Raw genomic sequence first — 18,680 nt, forward strand, 5'->3', positions numbered from 1 at the left:
CTGCTTTGTCAAATTGGCCTTTTGAACAGGTATCTGGTTTTGCCAGCATTTGCAGGTTGAGGGCATCTCCTCTGCTTCCCTGTTTCTGTGCAAGGGTGGATGGGAGTGCTCTCAGAAATGGCAGTGGCCATTAGGCTCTTTCCAGGCTGAAAGGAAGCATGCTAGCAATGTCCCCCACAAATGAGCTCATTAGCTGGCAGCTTTGGTGTAGGACACAGTCATTCCAGTGGGTAGGAAAGCATATTGATGTTTCTGCTCTGTTTCCTTGCCAGAAAGAACTGTAGTCTACTTCTGCAGCTGAAGACAGCTTTGGGTATCCTATGTGCAGAGAGTATGAGGTGAATATTGCATTTCAGGGATCCCCATTTGATAGCTCACAGCTTTAATGAGGTGCAGGTTTAGTTTCCACTCTTTAACACCAGCTGGGGCCAGAAAGCTGGACAGGTTTTGGTCAGAAAGGTTCTAAGGACAGCTCTGCCCGATGATAGTTGCTGAGCTAAGGTATTTGCAAGCCACAAGTCGCAGGCCAATCTTTATGGCTCACTCAAACTCACTTTCCTTTACAACTCTTCTTTCTGTTGATTAAGCAGGTTGTGATATTCAGAAGCATCACTACCAACTGTTGTACTTTGCCCTTCCTGATCTGTGTTGTGCTAGTACACAGCAATCATCCCTCACCTCAAGGCAAGTTATTATCAATAGCTTTAAAGATCTGCACTGTTTGATTTAAGCAGCTATAGTGGTTTGCCACATAGAAATTGGCAATTATTTGTTTACTAGGTTAAGAAGTGACTGAGATTACGAAGTTCTTTGACTCATTAAATGCTCTAATTTGATAGCTGCAATTTCATGTCCACGATTTCATTATTTGTTTTATATTCATGCACAACAGATGTAAACTTCTAAAGTGGCTCCTCCTTGGTAACCTTCTGTTGATCATGTGGTTACTTGGTATGATTCATCCCCTTCACAAAGTGTCACTCTCACTTGATGCCCAAACTCATATTCCAGGGTTGTTGTCATAATTCACTTATGAAATATTACAAAGGCAAAGGCAGGGGGGAAGAGAAGTCTCCTGGCATCAGCCTTTGTAATCCACTAGTGAGCTTTTGTAGGCCTAATTGGGAGCTCATTTCATGACCTGCCTGAACTCTGTTTTCTTTACAGCAATTAATGACATTTCTCAGCCTCCAAGAAACTCATAGGCAACAGCCTTTTCTCTATGTATTTGCTCTCCTGCAAGAAGAGCTTTTAGCTATGGCAGGGATGGAGCAAGAGCTACATGCGGCCTCTAGCTGGGGGTCCCTGCTGCTGGTGGTTAGCAGCTCTTGTGTACTGCAGCCCCAGCAGAGCGTGTGGTTAGCTGTGAAGCCAGGAGGCAAGTGGGAGGTAGGCACCACGCTGCCGCTTGGAAACTGCATGTGCTGGCAGTGCCAAGGTGCAAAGCAAACCTGTTGTGAGCAGGGCTTGTATGAGAATTTGCCTGAACTAACGGGGCACCTCTCAATCCACCCACCAGCACTGACAGACTGATTTGATGGTACCAACCACCTGCATCTCCTCTAAGGCCACAATGGGAAGCTAACTGCCTGACTTTGGTGCTGCGAAGAGCAACTTTGAGCCCATCTTCTCTCAACTGACTGCAAAGGGAAGGTATGTGCTCATCATAAAGACCATTTCTGATCCAACCTTCAGGGCTGGGGGTTGTTCAGTAGTAGGAAACTGTGGGCGTTGTACGTGTGAAGTCAAAACCAAGATGCACCTCTCAAGAGAAAGCTCTCTTCTCCCTTTCTGTCACATCTGTTGTGATGCTAAGGTAGAAGAAGCATATTGCTAACTTTTAGTAGAGAGTTAATGTAGCTGGAAGGAAACAGGCACAGAAACTTTAGGTATTTAGTTCACCATCTAGATAATAAGGAACAACTGGAAAGACCTCTGAAAATGCTGTGGACATCATGCCTCCCAGCTGCTGCTTTCGCTCTACTGCTGCTCCCCTGCTCCTCTGGCCAGAAGTGTACGTACAACGCAGATGCTCTTATGCTGCATGGGTTTCAAGGTTTTCTTCTTTCCTCTGTTATCTCAGATGCTTGGCTAATCTGCTATTGGCAAAACCAGGTGGAACTTTGCAAAGTCTTCTCTAATGTTGTAGGAGGAGGTATTAGAAAAATAAGAGAACTTGTGGTCGGAGCTTTTCTGTTGAGAAGTGACTCTGTGTAAAGAGTGGAAGTTGCTTTCCCAGCCATTGCACTGGAGCTGTGTCTGTGCTCAGGCTGATGGGAGCACAGCACTGGGTAGAAATAACACTTGTGATTTCCAGGGATGTCATTATTGAAGGGCTGTTAAAACTGTCCTAGAAATATCCTTTGTTGAAAGTTGTAGCTACTGAGGGTACAGGCTGGAGGCACACTTGGGGAAAATAGTGTGAATCTCTGAGAAGAGGCTGAAGGAAAAGATGTCTGCATCCATGATTCTTTACAACAACTGGAAAGGATCATGACTGGGCATATTATCCATAAATTAAGAGACCTGAAAGAAAGATGCAGTGAAGCTGGTGAGAAGATTTATTTTGAGTGTGTTTGCCATTCTTTAGTTAGTGGTTGGAGGATTCAATACTCGTTTCTGCTTTTGCTGCTTCTCTTGAACTTCTACCCTGATCTTTTGGAGAAAACAATCGATGGGCTGTGGCTTCTTGTCATTAACTGTGTGGGTTCTTAGGCTGTCTAAGTGTGGGTTATCTTTAAAGACTGGTGAAGATTAATTTTCTGGGCTCTCCTTCTCCAACTGTAAAAGCTGCCTGCTCTGTGCCTCTCCAGCATTTTCCATCACCCCATTTCTCTGCAGCTTTGGAAGGTAATTGCTGACAACTCCTAGGCTGCCTTAATTTCTTAAGTATTGCAGGAGGAATGTCCTTGTGTCTGGTCAGGATTGACTTAGTGTATCTAGAGTTCTGTCATCTGTTTTTCTGATTTGACTTCTGTATTTGTTCCCTTAATCAGTTGTGCAGATCATTCATTTGCCTGTGGGGACTGCCTAATGCTATCCTTTCTGTACTGTGTTGGTCTTAGATATGCAATGCTATAATGTTTCTTCCCTTGTTGTTTTGAAATGTTAGATGTTTCCCATTTGATCTCTGTGCTCCTTGCCTCTCAATGCAGAAATACTTACTGTTGAGTTTCTTTTGCTATTGAGGCTGTTAGAAAATTCAAAGGGTCGACTTAGATATTGTTATACCTTTGCTTTTTAGTGCAGGCTGCAGTTGTACTGCCTGAAGTTTTCTCCCTAAAAGACTACATTCTCTGGTTTCTTGATGATCTAAAGCTTCCTATCTAACAAAATCCACACATAAAAATGTGCAATTTTCTTGCAGTCTCTGTCATTTTCTGATACCTCTGGATACTAGATTTAAATCCTCAACCAGCTCAAATTATTGGGCTGAGTTCAATGAACCTTGTGTTTTGAGAATTGTTAGGGTCATGCTGAGAATCTGGAGGGAAGAGTAAATGTTTGGCAGGAGTGACAGGAGCCACTTCACAGTATCACAGTATCTCCAAGGTTGGAAGAGACCTCATAGATCATCAAGTCCAACCCTTTACCACAGAGCTCAAGGCTAGACCATGGCACCAAGTGCCACGTCCAACCTTGCCTTGAACTGCCCCAGGGACGGCAACTCCACCACCTCCCCGGGCAGCCCATTCCAGTAGCCAAGTTGTGAATGCCTTTTACATTCTGGGGAGGCACTGAGCTGCACAGGTTAATGGGCATGAAAGACACCATAGGTTTTAGGGCAGGCAGGCAGATGACACCTACAGGACAGGAAGACCAAGGTCCAGTCTTACAGAATGACTGTGTTGATGAGGTAGTTTTTTGACAAGTGGTTTGATATTAATAGATCAAAGAGAGCTCAAATACTCTAATTTCAATTGCATTTCTTAACTTTTAGGTGGAGGAAATGAACAGCAGACAGACGTTATCAGTGCTTGGGAAGGAGACTCCATCAGCATAATTTGTTCAAGGGGATATTTAGAAGAGATACTGGGAACGTACTTGAGAGCCGGCAAGGAGCAGCTCGCTGTGTTATATGTTCCCAGAGAGGGTACTCCACGCACATTTGCTCCTTTGACCGATCGCCTCAATTACTCAGAGGAAGGAAGGACCCTCAGGATCACCCTGCAGAATGCACAGCAATCAGATTCCAATATCTACCAGTGCTCTACGTATGTTTTGAGTAAAGGCCACCACAAAGTGCTGTGTGAGAAGAAAACCATAGTAGTGGTGAAAGGTACTGCAATTCCATTTCTTAGATGATCAGTTCACAAATGCAGATACACATTTTAAAGCATAGATTGGAAGAAATCATAATGAGAGGGAGAGTCTGACAAAACTGTACTCATGTCTGCTGGTGTAGTGAGTTGTTAGTTAGGGAGTTAGTTATTTTTTCTTCTCATTAGAAAACAGTTGAGCAGTTTATGCCGCTCTTCACCTACCTTCTGACAAGACCATCTAACCTGAAACATCTTTACCAATGTAAATGACAGTCTTTTCTTCCTTTCCCAACCCCGAGGCGTGCAAAACCAAATTGATTGCTCCATCAGTAATAGTTTATATCTCTGAAGGTTTGTCATGTATTTCTTTAGGCTTCTCTCTTCAAACTTCTTGGCTGTGGTTTCTCAGATGAGTTCCATCCTGTTGGTTATGTACTGTTTCTCTAATTTATTTTAAATAACTTATAGCTTTCTGCTTCTGAGCCTCTTCCCTAAAATGTTTGCAACTTTTCCAGAATTATCTTTTGTACAAGTGGGATAAATTCTCTTTTCATTCCCTCCTCTATATTAATGATTAAATTAAAAGAACAGGGCTAGTCCTCAAAGGTACTCAATGAGATATCACAGAATTAACCAGGTTGGAAAAGACCTCTAGGATCATCAAGTCCAACCTATCACCTAATCTTCTAATTAACTAAACCATGGCACTAAGTGCTTCATCCAGCCTCCTCTTAAACACCTCCAGGGATGGGGACTCCACCACCTTCCCAGGCAGCCCATTCCAATGCCAATCACTCTTTCCTTGAAGAATTTCTTCCTAATGCCCAGACTAAACCTGCTCTGGTGCAGTTTGAGGCTGTGTCCTCTTGATCTGTCACTGGATGCCTGGGAGAAGAGACCAATTCCCACCTGGCTACAACCTCCTTTCAGTTGTAGACAGCAATGAAGTCACCCCTGAACCTCCTCTTCCCCAGGCCAAACACCCCAGCTCCCTCAGTCTCTCCTCACAGGGCTGTGCTCCAGCTCCCTCACCAGCCTTGGTGCCCTTCTCTGGACACGTTCAAGCACCTCAACATCTCTCCTAAACTGAGGGGCTCAGAACTGGACACAGTATTCAAGGTGTGGCCTAACCAGTGCTGAATATATTCTGATCTTGAGAGCAAGTCTTTAATGTCTGCTTTTTAAAGACCATTTTCAACATCGATGGTACCCATATGGTACGATTTCATCTAGACCAATAGTTTCCAGGTCTTTCTATGGCTTATCCTCACTTGAGGAAGCAGGTAATGACCCATGTCTCAAGGGCAAGCTGATGAGGCTGTATTCCCTTAGTAGGGAGTTTAGCACATGTATTTATAAGTTAGGTGGAAACCCATTGCAACCAGGTGAACCTGTTCAGCCAGTCCTACTTTCAGATCCTGGGGCAGGGAAACATGAAATCTAACTTCTTATGGCATACATAGAGGTAGGCTTTAAACCAGAATAGTTTTCTCTGAACTTCTGTGCTGTGTTCTTTCTGACTTGACCTCTGTATTTTCTCCCTTGCACTGTGTTAAGTCTGTGGTAGCCATTAATCTCTCTTGTTTTTAGCTCAAACCAGGGGAGTTGTCAAACAGTCACCACTCTATGCCAGTCCTCAGCCAGGCCAGTCAGTCACCATTACCTGTGCATTGAAAAGTTCATACGAAGACTTCTACTTGCTCAAGACCCACGTGCAACGTGAAAGAGTGCTGCATGTTTCAAGTCAGAATACTTCAACCACTTCTCTTGCTTTTGCTAATCGTTTGGAGTACTCAAAGGAAGAGCAGAAAGTAGTGATAACTCTGCACAACCTCCAGGAAAACGACAGTGATATTTATGTCTGTGCTGGGATGGTGAAAAATGTCACTTTCCTTTCAGTGAGTGGAAGTGGCACCATGATGCTAATTAAAGGTACTATCCCATTGCTTGTTTAATCATTAGTAACTATAGGCATGCTGTAAGGCAAACGTGGGGCTAAAAGCTTGCAGAACGTTGCTTGGCACATGTGAAGCACTAATCCATGGCTACACTTCCTCTGCTACCTGGGAAAGTTTGGTGAGCGTGCTCAGCCTCCTCTGTGCCATGTGGTACTAGGACACAGAAACAGGCATTGTATTTCTACCTGCCCTATAGAGCCAGAGGGGACTTAAAAAAGAGTAAACTTGCTATAATAGTGCACCTCCAAACAAGAGAAAAGGTTAGAGGCAGACAACAAACACTTGAGTGTGTCTGTGAACAATCTGTCAGCTTTAGGGAATGAAGCAGGATTTTTAGCACCAGTTCTTTGACCTTAGTGTGACACAAATGTCTTCTAGAAGCCATTCCCTATAGCAAGTCTTTGTGTTTAAAAATAAGTCACACCGGGGAGTACAGAACAAGTCCTCGGGCATTTACTTAAAGCACCGCAGATAGTAGCAGAGATGATCTCACACGCCCTCATCATGCAGTGAGCACACTGTGAGCAGGCTCCAAAGACAGGGGTTTTCTTTTTCTGCTGTCTGGTGTTGTAAGCATTTGCTAAGGTGCAGATGAAGTCAGCAATATACTCTTTGCTCAGGATCTTATTGATGCAATTTAACCCTGTGCAATGGGCTATGTTGAGACCTTCAGGTAATTAAAATAAAATTTACATAGTACCTAAGAGTTGTAAATTATCTACTCAAAGTCTGCAAAAAACAGACTCTGGTCTCATTGTGTGCCACTAGCTGTAACTGGTGAAACAATTCAGTAATGGGAGCTGGGGAAATGGCAGCTGCACAGCAGAGAAGCAGGATGACCACCAGATATTTGTGGAGTATTTGAAGTTTGAAGAGCTGTAAACCCTTCCACCAGCACTATTCTGCTCGGTGTCTATACCTCAGACCACAGCAGCCTCCTGCTTATGCCTGCACTGCGTGCAAATCCAGCTGTTAGAAAACTCCTGGCCCAGCCAGCAGCGTTGCTGTAATGGTGCAAGAAAACGTTTTCTGTTTCCATTATGAATGTGTGATCCAGCTTCTGATCAGTGGTATGCAAGCTATTGCCTTTGAGGGCTCCTCACATGCCACCTGCTATCATCACCAGCCTGTAGAAGAGCACAGAGAACGCCAGTGACAACACAGATGAGGTGACAGATGTGACTGTGTAGCATGCTGTTGATACCTGGTTTCCTGCTGGTCAGTAAATAACTTTTGCCTGCTAAAATTAGGATTCTCCCCTTCCTACATATAACAATATACTTTTATATGCAGGTGAGAAGCAGGTAGACTGCAGCAATAGTTCCTGGGTCATCTATGGTCTTACCATCACGATAGCATTACTGTTGACTGCAATGATGTGCTGCATCTTGGGCCGTGTCGATGTAAGTTTGATGTTGCCGTGTCTATTATTTGTGAGTAGTGACTGAACCAAGCAAATGCACTCATGGCTTTCTACTGTCTCCTCTTTGCCCTTGTTTGATGACTCCCACCTGCAAACTCTGGCTGTAAAGACTGTGTATTTTTGTTTCTTTAGCTCTTAGTAATTGAGACACTCTTTGCCTTTGATAACGTCTCAGGTAAGCCCCACAGTTAACACTGCAGCCCTGTCTTGTGTGGCTTTCCCTGAACACAGCATTTCACTGTTTTGGTTTGCTTCTTTTTCTACTTTTTGTTTGTTTCTTTGTTTTTTGTTTTGTTCTGTCAATTAGGAATGGAAGTGTAGAGACCAGGCTTGGTAGATGTAAGAGAACATTTGGAGAGGGATGCAAGGATGACAAAACATCATAAAGTAGTCTAATGTCTGAGCGTAGCTGTAGGAGAACAAGTCTGCCTTGGTAAAAGCAAAAAGGTGACCATGAAATCTTTTTCCTTTGCTGGGATTACTTACATCAATATCCTGCAGAAAGTGCCTGGAAATTATTTGTCACTGATAGATCCTTCTGCTTCATAAAGATTACTCAAAATAAACACAAAGATTCCTGTCTTGTCCTTCCATGTATGCTAAAAACAGTGGTATAGCAGTGTTTTGGCAAAGCCAGGTGGCCTCGTGGGAACTGGTCTCTCATGTTCATGTGATCACAGGATATTGGGGGTTGGAAGGGACCCAAGGAGATCACCGAGTCCAACCCCCCTGCCAGAGCAGGACCACACAATCTAGCACAGATCACAGAGGAACACATCCAGACAGGCCTTGAAAGTCTCCAGGGAAGGACACTCCTCTTTGGGGAGCCTGTGCCAGTGTTCTGGGACCCTTACAGTAAAGAAGTTCCCCCTTGTGTTGAGGTGGAACCTCCTGTGCTGCAGCTTACATCCATTGCTCCTTGCTCTTTCACAGGGAGCAAGTGAGCAGAGGCTGTTCCCCCACTCCTGACCAGCCCTGAAATGTTTATGAACCTTTATTAAATCCCCTCTAAGTCTTCTCTTCTCCAGACTAAAAAATCTCAGGTCCCTCAGCCTCTTCTCATAAGGCAGTGCCCTCCAGTCCCCTAATCATCCTCCTAGCACTCCACTGAACCCTCTCTAGCAGATCCCTGTTCCTCTTAAACTGGGCAGCCCAAAACTGAATGCAGTATTCAAGATGAGGTCTCACCAGGGCAGAGTAGAGGGGGAGCAGAACCTCCTTTGATCTGCTGGACACACTCTGCTTAATATACCCCAAGATCCCATTTGCCTTCTTGGCCACAAGGGCACATTGCTGTGCCATGGGTAACTTGTTATCCACCAGCACTCCAAAGTCCCTCTCCACAGGGCTGCTCTCCAGCAGATCACCTCCCAGCCTGTACTGGTGCAGTTTATTATTCCTCCCCAGGTGCATGACTCTGCACTTGTCCTTGTTGAACTTCATTTGGTTCCTCTTTGCCCAGCTCTCAGTCTGTCCATGTCTCACTGGATGGCCGCACAGCCTTCAGCTGTATCAGCCAAGCCTCCTGGTTTGGTGTCAGCAGCAAACTTGCTGAGCAGACACTGTTATCAGTAACAAAACTAAGGATAAGTCCTGTTTATGTTTGGGCCACAGTTACATCCAACTCTTGGAGGACCCTTCAGTGAAATTTCATCAGACTGACAATAGGAAGTGAAATAAAGAGGCTGGCAATCTCCACCCAATCCTCTAAGATGTCACTGGGTTTTGAGAGGCCTTGGAGTCTTTTCAAGCTCTGTTCTGAAAAGCTGCTTGCTTTGTTTTGCAGATGAAGCGATGCTTCCAGAAAAGAAACCCACATACGATATTAAATACAGTATATGAAGACATGTCTTATGCTTCTAGACGGAACACCTTGAACAGAACCAACACCTGCTCCCTTAGCAATTAAGCTTCTGCCAGCTGGGACTGTACCTGGATCAACCATTCCTTTACAAGTCTTTCTGAGGGCTGCCTTGGCAACCTGATGCAGTTACTGAACTGAAAATTCTATCTCTTCCTTTCTTTGGTGGAAAGAGAAACCTGCCTCATTTCCAAAACTTTTATTGCCCTCATAATTTGTTATTTTTTAACTTTTTTTTCTTCAATGTATAGAACATGTAGAGAAATGCAGGTACCCTGCACATATGTTTGTGGTTTACTATGGAAAACAAGATCTTTGGACTATACATTTATCTAGATGCCCCATATCAGCTCATTTCTTTGAGAGATAAATAGCTTTTTCAGAGGTGAGATAGACTGAGAGGTCTGGTTATGAGTGTTGGTGAGTGCTCAGGAAGACCTTAACAGGCCTGTTAGATACTATGGCAATGGATCCACATGTTCATGGATCACAGCTCTCTTATGAATCCTCGTGGCTCTGCCCAAGAGCTCATGTAGCTAAAGCCAACTTAAAAATGACAGCAAATAAATCTGTTGGGAAGAGACTTCAGGAACATTGTGGCAGAGTGCATGATACATGAAGTGTTGGATATGTGTGGACTTACCTGTTCAAAGTCCTATGAAAATGCAGTCCAGCCTAGGTTTTAAACTGCTGCCTTTGTCAGGGTGACGTGGATGGTGTGGGTCTTGGCATGGCTGACATAACTAGACCTGGAGTGTGATGACTTTTGGAGACAGCAGAAATATTTAGGACATGCTGATGCTGTCTCAGACTCCAGATGCATTCTCCACAGCAGAATGCATTTCTCCAGGTCAGTGACTCTGTACTGCAGAGTACAAGGTGAACTTATCCTGGCATAAAGCCAGTGCCCATGTTCCAATCTGGGCATGAGTGAGTCTGATCCCAAATCACTCTTAGCAAAGTAATTTATCACCACCGTACATGCATCAAGTAGAAACCAAATTTCGTTCAGTAATGATTTAGAACAGATTGTCTCAGTGAGCTTAACTCTCTTGCTGAGGAAGGGCTACAGCTTCTTCCAGGTTTGTCTTGCTTTTGCAAACTTGGGTCTGATGTGGAAAGTGAACAATCTTGCAAGAGCTATCAAATTGTCCTACTACCACACAGGATAATGGGGCATAATGGGGTTGGAGGTTTCTGTGGGGTGAGACTATGATTTTGTATTGATGTATTTGGGGGTTTAAGAGATTAGGGATAGTTTGCTGTTGATGACAGTGTCTAGCTGGAGCGGAGTCAGGCACAGTAGATCCTCCCTCTCTGGAGCTGAGCTCTGTGGAGGTCTCAGCTTCTTGAGCCAAGCCTGCCACTGGGGAAAGCCCATGCCCCTCCACATGGCACTTGTGAAATGGTGTGCATCAGACCAGGGGGAGAATTCTGCTCACTCTGGTGGGTGGGGGAGGGATGGGTTTATTTTGTAAGCAGAGATGTGCAGAGCTGTAGATGAATAAAATGATGTTTGTGACTGGGGCTTTGCACAGCTGTTCAATACTTTTATACGTGTATTAAAGACCATTTTGTGTAGCTTGAAAATGAGTGTTAGTTACTGAGCAGAACGTTTGAGTGCTTTGTTTGTTGGGTTGCTTTTTCTGGAGTGACTGAAAGACTCTTTGCAACACGCAGCATAACTTGTTCTTGACAGCAACTTCATAGGCAGTGTGATAATTATTTTCCATTGTATTTAAATAATCTACTCATGGGTAGGAGGCTGGGGAGGAGCAGGTGGCACTGGGGAGCTGTGCCATGCTTCAAACAGCACCTTGCACTTGGTCACGATGACTGAGGGCCATGGGGTTTGCTGAATCTGGAGCCTCGCCACTGTGTGACCCTGGGTATGTCCCCACAGGCACAGCTGCAGCAGGGTCCCAGGTCCGCTCTCAGGGCTCCCATATTCCTGCCATAGGTGAGCACATCCTCTCACCACCTGCAGCAGAAAAGAACAAAGAGTGGCTGGAGAGCAGCCATGCAGAAAGGGAGCTGGGGGTGCTGGTAGATAGTAGCTGAAGGTGAGCCGGCAGAGTGCCCAGGGGGCCAGGAGAGCCAATGGCATCCTGGCCTGCATCAGGAGCAGTGTGGCCAGTAGGACAAGGGAGGTTATTCTGCCCCTGTACTCAGCACTGGTCAGGCCACACCTTGAGTGCTGTGTCCAGTTCTGGGCTCCAGAGAAGGGCAACGAAGCTGGTGAGGGGCCTGGAGCACAGCCCTGTGAGGAGAGGCTGAGGGAGCTGGGGGTGTGCAGCCTGCAGAAGAGGAGGCTCAGGGCAGAGCTCATTGCTGTCTGCAACTACCTGAAGGGAGGCTGTAGCCAGGTGGGGTTGGTCTCTTCTGCCAGGCAGCCAGCAACAGAAGAATGGGACACAGCCTCAAGTTGTGTCAGGGGAGGTCTAGGCTGGATGTTAGGAGGAAGTTGTTGTCAGAGAGAGTGATTGGCATTGGAATGGGCTGCCCAGGGAGGTGGTGGAGTTGCTGTCCCTGGAGGTGTTGAAGCAGCGCCTGGCTGAGGCACTTAGTGCCATGGTCTGGTTGATTGGCCAGGGCTGGGTGCTAGGTTGGCCTGGATGATGTTAGAGGTCTCTTCCAACCTGCTGATTCTGTGATAAAAGCAACCTTGCTGGGGCTCCATGTAGCAGGGTAAGAGGAGGCCCTGTGCTGCCCTGCCCACGGTGTGAGCAGACCCTGGGGGCACTGCCATGCCCTCTGGTCTCTCCATGCAGGGCTTGCCCCTGGCCATCCCCAGGTGAGGGCACAGGGCTGTCTGTGCTGGGGTCAGGCAGCAGGTGAGGGCACAGGGCTGTCTGTGCTGGGGTTAGGCAGCAGGCGAGGGCACAGGGCTGGCTGTGCTGGGGTCAGGCAGCAGGCGAGGGCACAGGGCTGTCTGTGCTGGGGTCAGGCAGCAGGTGAGGGCACAGGGCTGGCTGTGCTGGGGTCAGGCAGCAGGCGAGGGCACAGGGCTGTCTGTGCTGGGGTCAGGCAGCAGGTGAGGGCACAGGGCTGTCTGTGCTGGGGTCAGGCAGCAGGTGAGGGCACAGGGCTGGCTGTGCTGGGGTCAGGCAGCAGGCGAGGGCACAGGGCTGGCTGTGCTGGGGTCAGGCAGCAGGCGAGGGCACAGGGCTGTCTGTGCTGGGGTCAGGCAGCAGGCGAGGGCACAGGGCTGGCTGTGCTGGGGTCAGGCAGCAGGTGAGGGCACAGGGCTGGCTGTGCTGGGGTCAGGCAGCAGGCGAGGGCACAGGGCTGTCTGTGCTGGGGTCAGGCAGCAGGCGAGGGCACAGGGCTGTCTGTGCTGGGGTCAGGCAGCAGGCGAGGGCACAGGGCTGTCTGTGCTGGGGTCAGGCACCAGGCCCTGGCCCAGAGCAGAGCCTGGCGAGCCTCTTGTTAGGCAAGGCTCAGCCCAGCGCCTCTGCCGCCCGGCGCAGGGAGCGTCAGCAGCTCCCGGGCCTGCTGCCGGAGGGCACAGCTCTCCTCACGGCGCCAAACGGCAGGGCCTGCTGCCGGCACCGCCTGCTGCCTGAGGCCGGAGCTGCGCTGGCAGGCCCTCGGCTGCGGCGGGAGGGGGGCAGAGGAGCAGCCCTCTGCCGTCTTGTCCCCACAGCGTCCCTGCTGCTGCAGCAGGCCCTGGCGGGAAGCTATGGCCCCGCACGGCCTTGCCCAGGCAGGGCTGTGCTGCCCTCTCCCCCAGGGCAGGGACAGCTTTGATCAGGTTTTCCTTTCTGATAGAAGGTGGAGCTGCAGGAGAGAAGAGATGCTCCTAGAGAGACCACGTCTGGAGGTCTGAGAGGAGCAAACCAGCACCTGGCTCCCTGTAGCAATACCGTGGTGCCAACACCACCACCAGTGGCAAAACCCAAGCTGTGAAAGGCAGCAGCAGCAGAGGTGGATTCTTTGGCTTGGTGGAAACAAAGAGGTAAGTAAATAAAACTTACAAAAGCCATGGGGAGGAAGATGACAGATGGGGAAACATTTCATGTGTTGTACCTATGGAGAGAGCCAGGCTCAGAATGAGCCCAGGGAATGAGGAACGAACTGCCTGAAGAGACCTTCTGGCAAAGTTAACTCAAGAGTGCCAGAGGAAGGAGTTGGTCATTTGGCTGTTCACAGCTAGAGATGTCCTAAGATGCAGCATGGTCTGAGTGGTTCCCTGAAAGGTAGGCAGACTTCATCTCTAGAAGTGAAGATAGAATTGTTCTGGGCTTATTCTCTTGCTTTTGCTGTTTTTTTCTGTCTCCTATCTCTGTACTGCGGAGGGAAACGATTTTCAAGGAGATGTGGGATGTGCAGCATAAGGCTCTGAGCGGGGGGCAGGACCCACAGCAGTGAGAATAGTGCTAGAGTCTTAGGGAGGTCTCTGATCCCATTTCATAGAATAAATGGCAGGTGCTGCTTCTGGGAGCAAAGCAGCCTTGGGTGGGGAGCAGAACAACAGCTCTGGTTTTGGAGGTTACCAAACTGGGATGGAGGAAGTCGAGGCAGCAGGGCAAGGACAGTACATCAGAAGGAGAGAAAACATAACAGCAAGGTACAAGCCATGTTCTAAGTAACCAGGCTAGCTCTATACAGAGTAGTCTGGGCTGAGCTCTTGGGCAGAAGAGGGATCATCAGGAATAATTTTTGGTTATTTGCAATACCAGAGAAGCCATCCAGTAGCTATAGATTACAGCTGATGAGGACCATAGACTTAGCAAAATCTAACTGAAGAAAGCATTTTAAACATTTGACTGTGGTGTGTCTGGCAAGTACAGGCTTGAATTTAGATGCCAAGGAGATTGATAAACTGAGTTGAGCCACAAAACATTTTCCAGGATTGTAGCTTGAAGCAGTTGCTCCTCTTGCTGTGACTTGTGATATGTTGTAAGGCAGTGGATTATAACCACTGGTTATCCTGAAAACAAAGTTTTTGTAGCAGTTTTGGATCATAGAATCCTATCTCTAAAGCTTACATTGGTAGAGCTGCCTGGAGTTAGTTTCTGTCACTGGTTGCTGCCTGTGGTCATTCTCATTCTCCCCTCCAATGACTCACCTAGAAACACTCTGCAGCACTGCTGGTTCTGATGAAGGCAAGCTACTGACTGGTGGTTTCTCAAGGTCCCTGTATTAGTGAAAAAAAATTTCCATTCACAGTATATGATTTTTTTGGTAAACACTTGCTTTGCAAGGCATTTAGTTTCTTTTTGAATGCTTTGCAAACTCAGCTTGTCTTAGCAGACAGCTTACAGTCAAGTTGAAAACAATTTTTTTCCCCCCTGGTAGTTCACAGATTTGATTTTCTCATAGTTTAGTTCTCTGAAGTGCTGAAATAACCTTTTTGGTGACATTTTTCCAATCTAATATCTTGACTGACATGCTCTATCTAGTTAATGAATTCTTCTAGTACTCAACATGAAATCTGATGAGGATTTGTGTTGTTTATCATGGGTTTGAATGCTTCAGTAGTGACTGGAGAGTGGCTATGTGCAGCAGACAAGAAATCTTCCAAATTCCACTTGAAACCTCAACAGGTCTGAACTGACTTTTTGAGGATCACTGTTGATCACAAAGTTCATATCATTATTGATCCCTCAACAGGTCTGAACTGACTTTTTGTGGGTCACTGCTGATCACAAAGTTCATATCATTATTGATATGAACTCTCTCACATTGTTTCTACAGCATCCAACCTTGCCTAGGAGATCCTCATGTGCAGAGGAGTGGTTTAATGGTAAGCAATTACAATTTTTTTTTTCATCAAGAAAGTGAAATTAAATATTGGTCAGAGTGACTAAAACACTTTTCCCTACATTAAAATGTTATGGGATTCTTCAAGGAATCTGGCCAGCCTGATCTAGGGTAGGGTGTCCAAGCCCAGGGAAGGTGGTTGGAACTAGATGATCCTTGTGGTCCCTTCCAACCCTGACTGATTCTATGATTCTATGAATCTAGATAAGCTCTGTGGTTCAGCAGCCAGTATTGCACCTGCAAATCTGCCAAGGCATCAAGGGCTGAATTTTGCAGCCCAGGCACTCAAGTTCTAGAAGCTTATTCTGGTGCTACTTGTACAAATAGTGCTTTATCCATGGGAGTAATAATTTTATCCTCAGGTGGCAGAATGTACTACTCCACTCTGATATGACAGGGAGAAAAAAAGAGAGTTTTACTTTTCTGAGTGCTCTTTTTCTACACATGCTGCCTTACAACCCAGACAAGCCTTCTGAGAAACCACAGAGGCCAGTTTACTGCTCATGGTTTGAGCCTGCCTTGTTTTATCTTTGATCAGAGCTGTAATTAATAGCAAGCTTGTGGGAGAATAACATTTAAGGTGTATAGCTACGTTCTCATCTGGGTTTTTTTAACTGTGGATGGTGAAATGACATTTTGCTCAACTATCTGTGACTTCTGAGAAAGAAACTTACTAATGAAACACTGAAAGGTTCATGTGGATTTCTCTGCTACTCTTATTGCCATACACTGTAATGCTTGTGGTGCAAGCTTTTGCAGAGTCTCCTAAAGGTGGCTAAACTCTATCAGTTTTTGAACTCAAAACTCTTTCTTTCAAAAAAAGAAAACCAGTTCAAGGTTTCAAAACAGCCATTAAGAAGAGCCACTGCGTGTGTCTGTGTACACACTGTGGGTGAAGGAGTAACAGCTCATAGTGTCTGTTGAGGCTAAAATTAAAGGCAGGCCACCCCCAGAGAGCTGTGTGCTCCTCCTGTGCAGAGGCTGTTTTGGAAATAATGATGCTGAGTACAGAAATAGATAAATATGCTTCTGTCTTAGTGAAAACAGGAAATAAGGAGAGATTCTAGGAGGTTTCCAGCTCACAGAGAATAAACAGTCTGAACTGAGGCGTTGTAAGTTAAAACTTGTTCAAAATAAGGTGAATGAGGAGGGGATCCACCCTTGAGGGGATGTCTGCTGTTCTCCTGGTTCTTCTGATGGTAAATTTCACCATTATAAGCGTGGCAAGTTAGCAAATAATGCACTTAGAACACTGGAATAGGTTGCCCAGGGAGGTAGTTGAGGCCTCACCCCTGAGATATCCAAGATGAGGCTTGACAGGACTCTGGGCAACCTGATCTGGTTGATGATGTCCCTGATTACTGCAGAAGGGTTTGGACGAGATGACCTTTGGAGGTCCTTTCAACCCAGACCATTTTGTGATTCTATGGGCTGTTCTTTCAGTGCTGGTTGTTCAAAGGCAAGCTCTGATGCTTGGACCTGAGAGCACAGCTTTGGTGGAACAAAAAGAGTGGCACTAATAATCATAAAAAAATGAATTACATACATTAATAATCTGCATTCTTCACCTAGCTTCTCTCAGGCTGCTTTCATGCCTCAAGAAAAAAAATGTGGTCATTGTGGTAAAGACATAGAAGTCAGGCTGCTGCAGGGCTGCTTGAGGTGTTATGTTTCAATCTGCCACCCACCACTGGCACAGAGGGCTGCTCAGTGGTCTGGCTTATCACCATCCTGAGAGATTGACTTGTGATAAACACGAGATTGTGGTTTCTGTCTGCTAGGAAGGGCTGCTGCACTGCTGCTGCACAGAACTCAGGTGCATAACGTCATGCAACAAAGCCTTGCTGGTCTTTCTCTGAAATCTTAGGAGTAAGTGACCTGCCCTGTGGTCCCTCAGTGTCACTGTCCCACGTTCTGCTGGCTGTGACCACTAGATTAGTTAGTGCAAACAGCGGCCCGAGACCAGCCTGCCTTGACAGTGTTCTTGTGGTTTACTAACGGGCATGTATCAAGGAAGGGATTAAGACTGCAACAAAGAGCTTTGTGGACACACGAACATGCCTGCAAGCTTACCATGGCCACCTCTAGCTCTAGTGGCTCCTACAGTCACAGGCTCACACAGGCTTACAAGATGTTAGGGATTGGAAAGGACCTCCATAGATCATCAAGTCCAACCCCCCTGCCAGAGCAGGACCATTGAATCTAGCGCAGGCTGCACAGGAACACATCCAGACAGATCTTGTCCAGACAGAGCTGCAGTTCTACTGCTGATGGCTAGTATTTCATAAGGGGCTTGATCTGCTGGGAGCATTACATGCTCACTAATTAATCTGCTTTTTCCACTTGGAGCAGGCTGAGGCACAAGGTAGCTGATGCCACTGGACCAAGGCCACATAACAAGTCAGGAGCTGTCAGGCAGTAAAGTAGTTTTAATTCCTGCCTGTCATGCAAGCCCACACATCTTTCTTATTTCTATTCTGTTATTATATGGAACAAATTAGAGAGTAATGTGACAGTCAGATCTGTTCAGCTGTGAGCTGGCATCACTTTCAAGGCTTCATATTTAAAGGGTTTGATTCTTAATTTTTTTATTTCATCTATTTCCTCCAAAGACTGAAGAGAAAGCACTTTCTGATTTTTACATCATGCCTGCTTGCTTTTTTGCAGCAGAACTGTTGGCATGTGCCAGTAGCTCGTTGTAAGTGGCTGTTCTCTGGTGGCTGGTGACTGTAACATCTCTGTCACCAAAACACATTATCAAGTGGCGAGAGCCATGAATGATATGAGCAAAGATTTTCTCCTTTGCTGTGGTTTATTTATCTCAGATAGCACCCCTGACACTAGAGTGGAGATTTGGTGTCTGATATTTAAGACCACTTACATATCCTGCTGAGAGAAAGAGGCTTTCAGCTCACACTGCATTGCTTTATTTGGACATTTCTACATTTTGCTTGACCATCTCTTCTCTGTATTGCTAGTGCAGATGCTAGCAGCAGTTTGGCTCTTGCAGCTTGTGATGGTTATAGGGAAGAACCTGGTCAGAGGAGTGCATGAAGCACCATTGCTTGGTCTCAGAAAAGCAATCCAGCTCTGTGTGCTAATCTGCTGTGTTAAGTGTGTGCTGCTCCTGTGGGCAGCTACATAATGAATATTCAAAACTGAATTGTGATAATTTTAAGTGCAATATCCTGGAAAGAGTGGGAGAAGATCATAGCTGTAGTCCTGGGGTGTTTGGAAAGGGCAGGGAGCGAAGGTGCAGCTCTGCTCTGAGGAAGGTGCACCAGAGTAGTGTTGTTTGGGAGATGGTACTGTGCTTTCCCATTGCCTCCAGCAAACCCAGCAGCTAGAAAGGCTCTAAGCATACTTTGTGCTCGCTCTTGAAGTGGTCTCAGTGGTCTCAAGCAAGCTAG

General features: G+C 46.4%; 1 protein-coding gene across 1 annotated transcript; it reads left to right on the forward strand.

The window, feature by feature from the left end:
- The first annotated feature begins 2,493 nt into the window (after positions 1-2,493).
- Positions 2,494-11,081, forward strand: LOC135179671 (CD226 antigen-like). Its single transcript, XM_064151732.1, has 5 exons — positions 2,494-2,551; positions 3,941-4,279; positions 5,853-6,194; positions 7,514-7,623; positions 9,430-11,081. The coding sequence occupies exons 1-5, from the start codon at positions 2,494-2,496 to the stop codon at positions 9,550-9,552; spliced, it is 972 nt and encodes a 323-aa protein (XP_064007802.1). The 3' UTR covers positions 9,553-11,081.
- The last annotated feature ends 7,599 nt before the right edge of the window (positions 11,082-18,680 follow it).

The sequence above is a fragment of the Pogoniulus pusillus genome, chromosome 11, assembly GCF_015220805.1.
Source record: "Pogoniulus pusillus isolate bPogPus1 chromosome 11, bPogPus1.pri, whole genome shotgun sequence".
In the NCBI taxonomy this organism is placed as follows: Eukaryota; Metazoa; Chordata; class Aves; order Piciformes; family Lybiidae; genus Pogoniulus; species Pogoniulus pusillus.

Coding starts and splice junctions, on each gene's coding strand:
- LOC135179671 (XM_064151732.1), top strand. CDS start 2,494: ATGACTGGGCATATTATCCATAAATTAAGAGACCTGAAAGAAAGATGC. Junction 4,280..5,852: donor AACCATAGTAGTGGTGAAAG/GTACTGCAATTC, acceptor TCTTGTTTTTAG/CTCAAACCAGGGGAGTTGTC. Junction 7,624..9,429: donor GCATCTTGGGCCGTGTCGAT/GTAAGTTTGATG, acceptor TTTGTTTTGCAG/ATGAAGCGATGCTTCCAGAA.